The sequence below is a fragment of the Notothenia rossii genome (assembly GCF_949606895.1).
Source record: "Notothenia rossii genome assembly, chromosome: 4".
NCBI classification, from domain to species: domain Eukaryota; kingdom Metazoa; phylum Chordata; class Actinopteri; order Perciformes; family Nototheniidae; genus Notothenia; species Notothenia rossii.
The window spans coordinates 69,722,139-69,737,634 of record NC_136902.1 but is presented as its reverse complement, the minus strand read 5'-3'; the positions used below and the strand labels follow the sequence as shown (position 1 = coordinate 69,737,634).

At 40.6% G+C, this 15,496-nt stretch overlaps 1 protein-coding gene across 1 annotated transcript in view; it reads right to left on the bottom strand.

Annotated features, from left to right (window-relative positions):
• Nucleotides 1-2,583: 2,583 nt before the first annotated feature.
• Nucleotides 2,584-15,496, bottom strand: part of cog6 (component of oligomeric golgi complex 6) — a 21,855-nt gene continuing 8,942 nt past the window's right edge. The window contains exons 7-18 of the mRNA XM_079673817.1: nucleotides 14,993-15,170; nucleotides 12,720-12,848; nucleotides 11,289-11,380; nucleotides 9,542-9,606; nucleotides 9,343-9,434; nucleotides 8,930-9,047; nucleotides 7,962-8,093; nucleotides 7,648-7,815; nucleotides 7,036-7,143; nucleotides 5,413-5,466; nucleotides 5,216-5,295; nucleotides 2,584-3,415 (exon numbers count right to left, since the gene is read on the bottom strand). Coding sequence (XP_079529943.1) covers nucleotides 3,268-3,415; nucleotides 5,216-5,295; nucleotides 5,413-5,466; nucleotides 7,036-7,143; nucleotides 7,648-7,815; nucleotides 7,962-8,093; nucleotides 8,930-9,047; nucleotides 9,343-9,434; nucleotides 9,542-9,606; nucleotides 11,289-11,380; nucleotides 12,720-12,848; nucleotides 14,993-15,170 — 1,364 coding nt within the window. The 3' untranslated portion in view covers nucleotides 2,584-3,267. The remainder of the gene's footprint in view (nucleotides 3,416-5,215; nucleotides 5,296-5,412; nucleotides 5,467-7,035; nucleotides 7,144-7,647; nucleotides 7,816-7,961; nucleotides 8,094-8,929; nucleotides 9,048-9,342; nucleotides 9,435-9,541; nucleotides 9,607-11,288; nucleotides 11,381-12,719; nucleotides 12,849-14,992; nucleotides 15,171-15,496) is intronic.

Below are 15,496 nucleotides of genomic sequence, written 5' to 3'. Positions count from 1 at the left end.
CTGTTAGTGTCTCTGATATGCTTTGTTTATCAGGCCACCTGGACCTGCATCTGGTCAGCCAGGGAGTACGCCTGTCAATAGCACAGCCAGATGGACGTGCATTAATAACTGGGTCTTATGTGCCAAAATCACAAGCTGCACATGCTGACTTTTCAGGCAGTTCTGAAGTTTCCGAAGCCCTGTATTCAGTGCTGAGTGCACTGAAGGAAATGCTGATTAGGGTGATGGGAACAGCAGAGAATCAGAAAATAAATGTAATTACTTTGCACTAGTAATTCAGGTCAGTACTTCACAGAGTCCCGCTTCCTGTGCTAATAGACATATTACATAATAGCCTCCAAAGAGAAAGAGGTTTGACACAATGTAACCTTTCCAAATAATAAAAGAGATGTGGAGAAATAATAATGAGTCCCATTGATATGAGACGGGAGATATTTGAGCTTCATAATAAGGTGGATGGCCATGCCCTGTGATTGAAAGGCAAGTGCACAAAGCATGGAGAGCATGTTACATAATTAATGTCTTTATTCAAATGGGCCTAATAGGCTCATGTTAGCGGCTCTACACAAACTAAGAATTTGGTTGAGATGATGAAATGTAAAAACAAAGTGTTTTCCAAGTATTGACTAAGGCCACGCTACACAGGATACATTAGATTTCCGGGGATAAACACATCTCCTCTTGCAGAATTTGTGTTCAAAGTTTACCAAGACAACAGGCTGTGATGCAACTGTACATCATCTGCATGTAGAGCACAGTTTGAGGCACAGATAACATTTAGATATTACACACCCTACAGGGCTCTAACTTTGTAGTTTACGTTACAAAGTCAATTCTTTCGTCATTCCTTCTGTACAATCTCTTATAATTTTAGTCCATCTGGGGTTACCAATTAAGAGTGTGTATTGACCTATTTCCTCTTCATACCTTACCAATTTAAGTTCTTATATTATGTCCCTTCTACTTTTAAGTGTTTGGTTATGTTCGATGAGAAATTTGCAAACGTGTTGTCTGGACACACATATCTATTCAGAGAGTTAACACTATGGAAAACCTGACTTTAGTATTTGACCTGGGTTCTTCAAATAAATGCGAGAAAACTGTGTCAGCAACATGATGGTAGCCTCAGATAGAGGGACAAATGAGCTAATATACAAATTAGAATTTCTCTACTCAGTTGATAAAGTCATGTTTATAAATGTAACCAAAATAAAAAGGTTATTATAATCAGTAGAGTGCATTTCATTTAAATAGCTAATTAAAGACATGTTGACTGAGCAGTAGACGCAATCTCGTCTTTATTATTATAATTTATAAATGTAGTTTTGGAAATTGTTTTAGATGCATGCTACAATTATTGGAAGCTAAAATAAAAAGGAGCTTTTCCCAAATTTGTTATTTATTTGAATTGTGTCTATCCAATTCAATTCTTTAAAGCAGCATCCCTTTGTTGCGAGCGATATTCCTGATGTTGAACAGCTAAATCCTACTTCGAGGAGCTATTTATTTTATGTTCGAGGAAGCATCTCATGACATTCTAAGCATGAACCTGTACGAAAAGGGCATAATTAGTTCCGTAGGCCAATTTTTGAGACTCAATTCGTTGGCTCTGGATGACAATAATCTTCAGTTTCTTGAGCAAGAGGAAAAAACCCTCAATATTGTCCTTTAACCCAGATTCCTGCTGGTCTCATGCTCCATCAGGCAAAAGCTTGGTGACCGCTGTCATATGGAGCGGATGATGGGATGAATGTTTGCCAGCCTGCTCACCACTACCTGCCTCTAAGTGGTGACACCTCTCACATCTGCTAACTCATTATTACAGCCACCGGCAGGAAAAAGCTCTCACGTGCTGAACTGTGCAGGATCACATGTACTCACACACAACTGATTTGCAGCTGAGTAAGTGAGGGCCTGCACTGTGCATATTGTTACACAGGAACATTATGCTGTTATTCTGTGATCCTGCGTCTCAAACACCACCCAACTTTCCGCCAAAGAGTGCAGGGTAAAAACACTCCAAAATCCAGCTTGTATCCGACCGGAGCCAAGCAGAACTGGACTAGAGAGCGGGTCTATTTAAAGGACTTAAGAGGCCGTCCAGATGCTGAACTTTGTGGTATTCCATTTATTCCCAGTACTCAATGTCCTGGCCAATGATATCCGACTAACATCCGGTGAGCCGGGGAAATCCTGGGTCTCAGTGCTGCCAGCGCTGCCAAGAACCCTGATGTCAGATTGCAGAAATGAAATGCTGCCTCTCAGGCAAGATCTCATAACAGCCGACCGGATCAATATTCACTTATCTTTACTGTTTCAGAGGTGCTTTACTGGGGATTATGTGGGCTGAGTGGTGTCAGAGTTTCAACGACATGATATGATATTATAAGGTATCATGAGTTAATATTTCTAGTCTTGGGAGTTTACTTTCGATATCAATGAAAAATACCACATTTGTGGGATCAACCTATAAATATTCAATTTCGTAAATGTATTTTGGTTCATTTGTGTGTATCATGGACTGTATATTGAGTGTGCATGTAAATATTAATATATGTGAACATATTGGACACTTTGCGGTAGTACTGATTCATTAATTTATTGCAATACAAGTATATCATACATTACTATGCAGCTTAATGTTGTGCTTAGGGCGAATAAAAAAAGAAATCTGCACCTCATTTACCTTAAAACTTAAAGCCAGTAGCATTACATCTGATTCAACGTGGTAGGACATTCTTTTAAAAAAAACAAAAAAACATGGTAAGACATATTTTCCATTTCATCCCTGCATCGCTGGTGCTGGAACTTCTGTGGTTACTGTTAGAAATGCTCAGAATGAATTCAGCCACAATGTGAAGAGGGAGGAAATAACATGAGTCTCTTAATGTAAGCTTTTGCTTTATATAATTATCATTTTTTAAAATAAAAACACATTGTTTTGTACATTTACAAACATGGTAGAGGAGAGAACATGCTCTGAAAACAGGAAGGAGACATATGCTTTAAAGACAGAAAAATAGCCGTCTGTCTGCAGCAGTGAAAGTAAACGGATAATATACATTTAATGTTCTTTTCCCCCGGCACAGGAGAGTCTCTGAGGTCAGCGACTCACAGCCCACATTTCCCACAAAGAACCCAACCTTAACAACTTCTTTTTTTATATATATTTGTGTTATTATGCTGTACAAATGACAGTTCTTCAAATAGCCTACAGGCTGCACGTCCCTGGGGCTCACCTCGTGTTTTTGAGATGAAAAGGGTGTTTCAGGACAGCAGGGTCTGGACCTGCTGAGGGGATCTGGGCAGCAGGTTCTCCAGGTCTTTGTAGCTGTTAGCTGGGTTGCTCAGCGCTGAGTAAACCTCCCCATAGGCTCTGCACACCAGCTCTGTGGACTGACGGAAGATCTGCTCCCTACACACACACACACACACACACACACACACACACACACACACACACACACACACACACACACACACACACACACACACACACACACACACACACACACACACACACACACACACACACACACACACACACACACACACACACACACACACACACACACACACACACACACACACACACACACACACACACACACACACACACACACACACACACACACACACCTTACCATTTTGCACTCACAAAACAAAGTGGCAGCAGTGAGTCGGTCTTTAAATCCCAACATTTCTAGAGTAAATTAGACGAGTAGGGCTCTGTTGTCATTAGTTACTGATCAAGAGCTGATTAACAAAGCCATGAGTAAGAATTTGTCTTAATTACTTTTCTTTTTTCTTCTTCAGTGAGCATTGAATGCCCCGGCTGTGACAAAACAATGAGTGGCAGGATGTGGTGCACACTGCCATCTATGGATACATATTCCACCATTAATGAATCAAGTGTCAGCCACAGGAATATAGACTAAAGAAAAGACTCTTCAAATGAGATGTCATCATTCATCCATATTTCATCTATTGCATTGTATAGTAATCATTTAAATGTTATGGATTTCTTGACCCATCTCTTAATACGTTTCAAATCAAATGTCCTTCAGATTTGTGTTTGAATTAGTCCATGAAAAGGATGTTATTTAGCAAATATATTGATAATCAAGTCATGTTGCAGTAATTTTATAAGCATAAATGTCAGTAAATGTCCTGCTTCGCTTGGTCTTACATAGAAAATATAGTAAATGTTATAGTTTGTAAAAAAAGAGGTGGCTTTGCTCTTTTCTTTGTTGTTTTTTCAAAAGCATTTCTATGAAAACTAATTAGTTAAAACATATTTAGTCTCTTTGGATTTTGTTTATTAATTTAGTTCTACATCATTTTTCTATTATTATTTTATTTAGCAATAAGAACAACATGTACCTTTAAATGAAGGACATAATGGTACTACTTCTTGCAATGTAGTACAAACGGAGGATACTGAAAAAGACTAGGAACCAGTCCTCTCAGGCTCTTGAGATCAAATTGTTTTAATTGGCCCACAGAGGAGAAAGAAACGCAGTCCTGCGTATAACACCTTACTCCATACCCAGGACACTAACAAGAAAAGTAAAACAACGGTAGTCTAAAAGTACATAGCCATTATTGGTGGGCAGCCGGAGTGTTTTCAGAGTGCTGCGGGTGTTTTTGTGTATTTAGGTGAGCAGAGCGGCCGACTTGAGAGAGTGCGGGAGAGAGAGAAAAAGACAAAGAGGAGGAATGATTTCAGGGAACGAGTGTGAGTGAGAAATGGACCAGAAGCTAATTAATGGCGTCCTGCCCATCAGTCCTCCCATGTCCATTAATAGAGAACATTAACCTGAGGTACAGAGTGCTTCTCAAGCCTGCTGCACTTCCCAGTAAACGTGACTCATAGAAAGAGCTCTCCGATGTAGCAGCTGGATTGAGCTAAAAGCATGTGCATGTTCTGATCAGTAAGACAGGCGGTCCGGCCATACACTCTCTCACTGTGTTTTAGGCTTCAGCAATTTAGCATCCAAACGCGCCATGCATTTAGAGGACTGTTTTGTTTGGAATGCAGTAATGATCGTATTGCAGCAGGGAAACTAATGAACGCTGAACATGTTCAGGCCAACGCTCCTGTTTATACCAGTCTGAAATTCTCTGTTGAAACACCACCCGATTTCCTAAACATTTACCATGAAGCTCGAATATCGCATGTTCTTACTCCCGTCAACTAAGGACAGGGACTCACTTGATGGCTGCACTGAGCAGGAAGTTGATCTGGGGCATCACAAGAGTGTCCGGCGACGACAAGTAGCGATCGAACTGGACCTGTTGTTTGAGAGAGAGACGAGAGCAGGTGGTGATTCAAAGAATCACAATCATCAAGTGAGAACGTACGATTCCTGCAGGTGAAGTGACTGCATTTATACACAGAGAGTAACTCACCATTGCAGCTTTCACAGAAGAGCTGTCCATGCTGGGGAGGAGGGAGAGGGGACCCTGAAACAGAAAAGTAAACATCAGCATAGAATCCAACTCAAGTTCACAGAGTTTGAACAGCAGAAAGTCAGGTGGTCCCTTCGTCGCGTTTAGACTACAGGCTGTGTTAAAACATTTAGCCCCTTTAATGTTTCTCTACATTGCCCTCAGCAGTGGATACAACCGGAGGAGGCTGGGCGCAATATGACTTTACCTCCGGCCCCATAAACGGGTAATAAGGATAATTTATCTGTCTTTGGTTACGGGGGAGGGTTTGAAAAAAAATCGTTTTATCATTGAGGTTTACTCCTTCTAACCTTGCATGAAAGGAAGAGGATTTACACAAGGGCAGGACGATATGATCTGGATCATAATAAAATGTCACATTTATCTCAATGAGTATAATAGGTGCATGTACAGTACAGGAAACTTTCTTTATTGAGCTGGCTTACAATTTAGATGGCTTATTAGTAACGGCAAAGAGAAGAGGTCTAGGAAGAAAAGGGATTTATAGTTTTTTTGATTTAATAAGGTTTATTTTCAGCATATCTATCGGGAGAACACAATGTGTTTTATAAAAGCTGTAAATGCTGAGTCTTGATTTTTAAACAGGGAAAACAAGAACAATTCCCTGCCTAAATCTTGATAGGCAATAAAATGACTGACTCTGTGAACCACACAGCCGGTACCTTAAAGGCAATTACACGACACTGATTATCCAGAATGGCAACACTAAGTCGAGCTTAAACGCCTAAATTGCCAACATTAAAAGCAGCAAATAAAAGGCAGTGCAAGGGTCAAAGCTACAGCGCAGCACCCAGAGTGATTACATGGGGATGTGGGCACATTAACAAACACATTATGAGCCCGCTCATCTGCCAGCTAAAACCAGTGTTGTTGTAATCACTGTTTTCTTGTGTCTGACTTGTTTGTCTGACGTATCACAGATAATTACAGGGATACAATAAGCAGATAGTGAAATGAAACCTTTTCAAACGTGGGTATTCTTTAAAATAGTTGACATCTGGTATGCCATCGAGTGTGGAGAGCTAAATCCAATCCTTTTAAACAGAAAACTATTTAAAGGAAACCCGAGACAGGCCACCCGAGGAGAGAGGTATTCTGCAGAAGAATGACAGTTCTTGATTGAGCTCTGCATGGAGCTGCAGCAGTGGGGTGTGGTCTGTCCTGACATGACCCTGGCCTTCAGACTCGCATGCTAAACCACAACTATGGGTCTTAGTCAGCCCAGTGGCAAAGAGTGTTGAAAAGAGGGAGGAAGGCTCTGGCATTGGCTCTCATCTGCACGGCAACATTCTGGAGAAGCTAAAAAATATCTGCATAAGAACATAATATGATCTGCCCCTCTCTGTCTCTCATCTGAACATGTGATAGAAATGCTATTATGCCCTAATAAAGAGATTGGTCATGTGGTAACCATAGCGATATTTATTGTACAGCCCAAAGAGGTAGTGGAAACAATTATGTTAGGTAGTAGGGGGGCTTACAGGAGAGATGTGATAAAAAAAAAAACACAGTTCTGCAACTTGAAGTGTGTGTAAATGGGTATTAAAGTGTCGTTTGTGAGACCTGCTCAGCGCTATGCTGCTGGACGATGCTGTAGAAGTAACTCAGTCCGGCTCTGGTCAGCACGAAGGACGCCTGCTCGTTGATCAGAGTGTCAAGGTGGGCCTCGATCTGTGAAATGTGGGAGAGAGTGGCTTAGCCTCGTGCCCAAGCGCACATTGTGAGCCGATGGTACTTGAAGCTAATAGAGAACCTCGGTGCTATTGATAATGAAACTTCCACAGGAGCTCTCATGGTGCTAAATTACAAAAGGTGGGCTTTAAATAGAGGATAGATGCTACATTCGAAAGAGAGCAACAATGCATGACGCAACACCCTTCTATGAGACAGCAAATTAACTCTTTTTTTAAATAAAAGATTTATGCTCTATGGGATTTAATGAAAGGAACATTATTGCCCCTACGCACAGACGATTATGTTGTTGGCTAGGTTCTAATGTTGGATGGCGTTAGTGTTCCATGATTCAGTCCAATGGTCTAGTAGTCCAACTAAGGTCCGTCTTTATTTGTTTTATGCTCTTGAAACACTTTAATAGAATAAAATAGATGCCTAAACCATGAAAGAAAATCTAAATCACTTTTAATTGGTTGATAATTTTTGACAATTAGGACAGACCTGGAACTCCAGCATCTCAAGCCTCTTGTCAGTGAACTCAAAGAGAGCCAGGGTGGTCTTCATGACATACAGTGAGTTGACCATGTAGGAAGCCATGTCTGCAGTGCCGAGGTTACTGGCAGACACAGTGCATAACTGCAGGAGAGGATCCAGGATGCAAGAGAGCACCTGGGGAAATAAAAGAAAGCCTTAAGAGACGAGGCAAATATCAATGGCTTGGATAAACAGGTAACATAAACATATTTAACACATTTTGATATGATTATATAGATAATAAAAAGGGAGAAGAGTTTTCCTTTTTCAAATGAGTTTACCTGAGCAAAGTCAGCCTGGCGGGCATCCAGAGGAACCACTGAGGAATCGTGGGAGGCCAGCACCTCCCTGAGGAGGGAGAGGGTCTGCGTGAGGGAGGCTGTGGGTCCCAGGTCTGCGGGTGGTAGCTCCACCTGCCAGACAGACACGGTCAAAATACGTTTTATTAAGTTGGATAAAGAGCAAAGTTATTCTTGCAGAGGTTAGCTGTGTGACAGCTGTAGCGTTTACTGAGACAAGCGGTGACACATTCTCAAAGCATCCCTAATGAGCAGCATGATAGACCAACCATACACACACTTCCCGCTGCTACTCTGAGCCTCAGCTTGTTCAGTCACTAGAGCTTTTTTTAATGAAGAGGGTTTTGATTTCATTGGCTTCTGGATACACAACACAGAACTGATCCAAGTCACCGTTGTCCACCTAATAGAGCGAATTATGAGAAGCCTGTGTTCCTGGCATTAGATTGAATTTACACCAAAACCCTGAGGGTCTCCAATGTGATTAACACCGAGCTACGGGGATCATTCTTGTAACTGCTATCGATCAGGACAAAGCCAGCATGTTATATAGAAGAGCTACCGCTCGTGCTTAGGTATATTTGGATGGCAATTTAACTAAGCGGTACATTTGGTGTTTTTTGGCAGCTAGCGCCATTTTGATGCTGTGGCCAGCAGGCTGAAACTGTTTACAGGCATAAGCGCTTCAAAATAGCCTTGTTGTCTTTGAGGGTTTCAAAGCAGAGCTGAAATACACAATATGTGTCCACAGGGTGCATACTCAACTTCTGCACTGTCATTTAAGCTTTTATGAGAGAACATTGCAAACTGTCTCTATTGGAAAAACAAAGCTTCTTCTTCTTCTTCTTTTGGTGATGGTGTTGTTTTACTCGCATTTTCTCACAACCGTAGAAGATAATAGAAATAATGGGGATATTATTCAAATAATAATCCTCCTATTCATGTCGTACCTTGTCCATCAATCTGCTTGCGTGCATGCTCAGGCTGTTGAAGAACATCTTTTTGCTGAGGATGTGCATTTCTTCAATATTGATGAGCAAGGAGGCCACACTCGTTCCAATGATGGAGCTGCACAAAGATCAAAGATTGATCAGAAATGTTGACTTGGAAATAAAAAATGGCAGCAAAAAAATTAATCGTTTTGTCCAGCTGACTTCCCCAAATGTTTTGGAAACATGCTAATCAATATATGTCATTGATCAATGATACACAAACAAAAAGCAGCTTATTCCCATATTAGCAATCAAATTAATCAAAGTATGTTTTGCTTTACAGATTACTTAAATGATTGACTGATTCTAAAAATAAATTGAGGGAAAAATGTATAAATTGTTGCGCTATTTTGCCGAGTGAGTTGAAATACCTGATGGTGTGGTGGTAGAACTTGAGCAGGTTGGACAGCTTGTAAAGCAGGACAGCTCCGGGCTCCGCCACAATGACCTGTTCAATCCGAACCTGAGGGACAGATCACACCGTGAAGATGTGAGCAGAACTCAACTGAACACGGTCTGCATTCAACAGAGCTAGTCAGTGTTAGCAGTGGGAACAAATGTGTTGCTTACTTTAAGCGGCCTGCAGACTCCCTCAGTGATGTGTCCAACCGACTCCTGCATGTTCTCCTCCACACCTAAGTGAAAGACACACACAATTAGTCAAGGCCATTGAGGAATGAATTCATACAGAAATATAAATATAGAAAAAGGAGTAAAATGTAATATGATAATCATATTACAATGAACTAGAGAAAACTAACAAAAAGGTGTCAGGAGATAAATTAGGACAATTGATAGCCTGGACGTGATAGTACGGAGCCCTGGAGGGTTCATTGAGAGAAAAATAAATAAAGCGTGGCCTCGTTTTATTTAAATTGAGGGATTCCTGTCCGTGACTCACAGTATCTGCTGCCCACAGCTGTTTTATAGAAGGAAAACTTCCTTCACTTTATGAAATCTCTGCGGCACCAGTGGCCTGTACTACGAAGCAGGATTTGCTATTTACACTATTCATTCATGAAGTATGACGCTGCGCTGTCTGCACGCGTCTCCATGTTTGTGATTGGTCAAATGTTGCTAACCCCGTCCCTTTCAGGTGAACGCGCTCTCAGCCGGTCAGAGAAACCCTGGTTGATTTACTGAGTTGATAACCAGCTTCGTAGGACCGCTTATCGACATCGCGTTTGTTAGGGTTAGTTAAGCCGGGTAACTCAAACATATCCAGGGTCTGTTGAACTGGCTTCGTCGTACAGGGCACTGGAGGCAGTAACGTGTAACTCAGCAGAATCTGAGAAGAGCAGCACCAGCTGCAAAGAGCTGTGACTTTTACTGTTTACTTCACTGCGTTTCCCTTTATTAGAACAGCTGAATAGAGATCAAGGCTGCTACGTTTAACCACACACACCTCTACACACATCGAACTACCAGAGTATTCCCCCTCGTGTTATGAAGGAGATGTCCGGTCACCAGGGCACATGATGTGTGTGTGTGTGTGTGTGTGTGTGTGTGTGTGTGTGTGTACTCAGCTCCGCTCTGTGTGTGTGTTCGGTTTGTTTGTCCGACACCACCGGCATTTGTTTTCAAAATTACCTCGAACAGTAATTTACACAAATCTGGTTCTCCATAGTTATATGTGTATTCCCAAGTGAAAGACATTTGTTAAACTTACACACACACACACACACACACACACACACACACACACACACACACACACACACACACACACACACACACACACACACACACACACACACACACACACACACACACACACACACACACACACACACACACACACACACACACACACACACACACACACACACTATTTATTTTTCTCTCTATGAACCCTCCAGGGCTCCGTATGATAGCTCATCTTTTTTTTTGTTCTTCTTTTTTTTTTTTTTAAATGGAGCTGAATGATACCCCTACTGTGTTGCGTTCACTGCTGACTGCTATAGGAAGTTAGATTAGGAACACAACAGGATCAGTCATCAGCTGAATTAAACGTGCTGGAATTAGATCCGTTTAAACTCACAAATGTAGGCTTACTGATTGACTGATTTCCCATACTTTATCCAATAAACAAGTTGCCATTGTGAACAGCCTGTGTGACATTTGTTTACAAGCACCTAAGCTTGCAATATACACCAAATCAAAAACTCAACAAAGCAACTGAGACGATAAAGGCAGTATTCAATGAAGAAAAGGAAAAAAGCTGTAGTTGTGAATCATTTGTACATGAAGGTTTGGCATGGAGTGGGAATACTGGAGAACTGCAGAAAATGTAATTATGAAGCAGGAAACTTCCTACCTTGCACAGTGACTTGTTTGAGCAGAGCTTCAAGGTGCTCTTTCTCTGAGGCGGTGGCTTGGTGCAGCCAGGCCAGCATGTCCCCAACATACCTGAAAGATGTACACAGTGTGTCAGTGAGGGGCCACGCTGAGGGCAAATCTTACCATGCCCGGACCACAGCTCCATCCAGGCATGGCTCATCATGTTTCACTCACAAACACACGGCTTTTGGTGTTGCGTAACGGGGGAAAACAGAAAGGTTAAACTTGAATTATTGTGTGTTAAGTGTATGAGTGTGTGTTTGTGAGCGTGTGATGACATGGAAAGGTGAGAAAGGACTAGATGTTCTCAGAACTACTGATGGCTGCTATAAAGTGGAGGTGATTTTGTGTTCCACAAACGGCTCATGTTCTAAGAAAATCTCCCATTTGGCTCCCGGGCACATGAGGCAGAGGGAAGGGGATGTGGTACAACAGGAAACACAGAAACACTCAAACACAAATGAAGATTTTACATCTTCTAGAATTGGATATGATTGGATTAAAAAAAACATTGCAATATTTACATAAACTGAATGGATTCTAAATGTAATTATTAAACACATTGTCAACAAGAGTTACACCAGTTTCACAGGGTTATTTTGAGTACCTTTCCGTTGTTTAAATGTGCTTTTCTCTGAGAACATAAAAATGAAGCTGGCCGGAGCCAACAAATGTTATTTGTGTAACAGGAAGAAAATAGATTTATACTTATTCTTGACCTACGGGGAATTAGGAATACTAAAAACATGTGTGTAAAAAGTGTCTATAAGTAAGTTTATCGTGATTGAAAGTAACCTTTACCTTTGTGTGTTCATTTACTTTCGAATACAGAATAATCTTACGCAAGCTTTTCTCTACTTCCATGCCCTTAATTGCGGCACTGCCTTCATTAACACAAAGTGGACTGGATCCTAACATTATCACCATATAAACTGAACCAATAAACACGTTATTAAATAAAACCATTGTTTCCATGTGAATTTCTTTGAGAGTATAATGTCGTTTTTAATTAATTGTATCATTTGTGATCATGAGTGGTTGTGTCCCCAATGTACGGTAAACGGTTGACAATTTGAAACAACCAAAAAATGTGTCAAAAGTGATGTCAGACTGTTTAAATACATAATAAATAATAATAACAACTTGTTTTTCCAGTATCTATTAATCAAAGATGAATTATGTAGATGTTGCTTTTTTTTCAGGTGAGATTTATCTTCGATTTTGTAGATATCCTTTAACCGACCTTAGATTCAAACTCCTTATTCAGTATGCCTTCAAACTCACTGCAGAGAGATGATCCATGAGTTTCTCAAACTCTGGCAACAACAAAAGGTCGCTTTTCCAACAGAACCAAAGTGATTTAATTACAGTAAGAAATGGCAATGTTTTGCTCAAACATGTGATTTACCTCATAGGGTCATGTGAATGCATCTCTATGGGGCGTGGCGTCCCTCCTATCCCACCGCGGGTGAGGGCGTCGATGAAGCCTCGCACCACCGCACACCTGCGCGCAGTCCCAAACTCATCCAGAGTGTATCTGACCAAAACAGAAGAGAAAGAAAGAAGCATTCAACACCCAGGTCCCGTGTGAAAAAGACGGCAGCAGCAGTGTTTTCGCGCAGGCTGAGTGTCGGAGGTCAGTCCGTGACACGATCAACAATGCAGGAAGCTTTCCCAAAGGGAAAAGCTTTGAGGGTGTTTTGAATATTTGGCGGTGGCAGGGTCTGTGACAGACTAAACAGAAGATTGAGAGGAATTAAGATTCCGGGAAACGCTGGTCTGCACCGTCTCAGCCTCAACATCACCAGACCATGACCTTGAAATGAGACAGGTGCATTTTCAGAGAAGACAGACAGACAGGCAGAACAAGGGGTTGCAATAAAAACATCTTAACGTGACAGGGTAACGTGTGAAAATGTCCTCGGTTGGTCCTTTATTATTATTTGTTGTATATAAGCACAACGTTTGTTCCCAGTCGCAGAGCGTATAAATCATTTGCATGGAGACTGACAGGAAATGCTTTTAAAACGTTTTTCTTTTCTTCAGCATGGATTTGTGCTTGCCTTTAAATAAAAGTGAGTAATGGGCATTAGCAATCCTTACTCATATGTGCTTCAATCATTTCAGAGCACTTAAAGAACAATTCAAAACTAAGTAGACCAAAGGTAAATCACGAATAAAGCTGCTTTCCGTTTACAAGGAAAATGAATCTCACACAACGCACTGTACTTACTCGATAAGAAAAGAATGATTTCAATCTTAAACTCTTTTGTAATTTAACTGTTAGGGATATATTTGGACTGAATTCTGCAAAATACACACTTGAAATGAGTACTTCTCATATGATATTTGTAAAGAAAATGTAGTTTGTTACAGAGATCTGCACTCTCATTCTGCTGGCGTGATCATGGCCTAATTTGCTGTTGCTTCAGGCTGTTTGCTCGGTGGTTTCCAATCAGAAACCACTTGGTTTCTCTCACCGAAAACCTCATTGTGACAAGGATCTTCTTGGCATCAAGTTTTCACGATTCCACTGCGAGGAGCTCGCAGAAGACAGTAGCAGATTGAAATACAGAGCCTTGTAATCGGTAGGGGGAGAGGCATTTCATTTCCAAGTTAACTAGCATGTATTGCTGCTCCTATGAGCTTATATTATTTTGTCTTACCTCTGTAAAGTGTCTTTGAGCTCTTGATAAAGCACTTGATAAATCAAATGTATTATTATTATGACGCATGTCAGTGAAGTATAGCAGCTGTTGCTATCTGGCAAAGATAGTAAAAATAGGTTTGCAGAATTTTTTGGGGCTACAGTTTTTACCAATTTGAATAAATGAATATTAATTCCTTGATATTTGTAACAGTTTAAAACATCCATCACTACACAGGTCTATTTCAACCAGCTGTTCTCTTAGAACAGGGGTTCCCAACCTTTTTTCCCAAGAGCCCCCCCAACTGACTCCTGTTGGAAGTTGCGACACAAGGGGGGGGGGGGGGGCACTAATTATTTAAGGAGCACTATTGGAGTGACTTTGATGGTTATTGGACTCAGGATTAATTCATTTGGATTCCCGCTGTATGAAGAAATTAAAGGACGGAAAACAATGGAAGTGGAAACAATTCACAAAGGAATTAAACTGTTTAAAACACATGCTCAAAGTAAGCCGGATTTTGCCGATGTGTTTATGTGGATTCAAAAGTCGTAAATAATCTAGAAAATGGAGGAGACCGATCTGATCGGAGCAACTGTGACAAATAATCCAACTGAAACCAGCATGGACAATGACTATGTTTTTAAAATGCGCTTATCCAGAAAAGCCTGGTTTGGACACTTTACGGGCAGAAGAAACATTTCTATTAAAGAAAGAATTATACATTTCTGTCTTTTTATGCTTATAATAGCTACTAACTTCAATTTGTATTAAAATGTATTAAATAATTATTTTTTATATTTTACTGTAATGTAGAGATGGCTTTTAGGTGACAATCATGTATTGCGTTACAATTATATCAAAAATAAATAAAATAAAAGTCTAAATATGTTATTTGGCCTCAAATCATTAGAGGCCTGGCGCCCCCCAGGTTGGGAACCACTGTCTTAGAAGATGCATAAACACTGACATTTAGAGAAAGGTAAAAATAAGTGTCAGGCGACACAACATGCATTGTGAGTTTGTATCTTACTTATAGAGGACAGGTCGGTCTTGTAATGCTTCCATGGCTTGAGACAACACAGGGCTGATATCACAGGACTCTTGGGTCAGTCCTCTGCATTCATCTTTGTAGAGAGAAAAAAACACAAGACAAGTAGCTGCAGTTTCTCTGTAAATCTTCTTGTGTTTGTGTGCTCCATTCAGTGTTGCTTAATGGTTTGGACAAAAGTAGCCCCATTGATAGGAAGCAAATCAAAGAAACAAGAAAGTGTTTCATCTTTTTTCCCATGGGCTATTCTAGTCACACTAGTCAGTTTACTTGTGAATGAGACAATACAAACAATGAACAGGCAGTGGCCAATATACCAGACAGTAGGAAATATGGGTCAAACGCTCACCCCATGTTAACGGCCTCATAATTCACTCTGACAAAAGCATATTAAAATATAACCTCATTACAAAATAAACGTACCTCTACTACAGTCAAAGAAATATGGAATAACATAATAACATTCGGTTCTTTAATTTGATCATT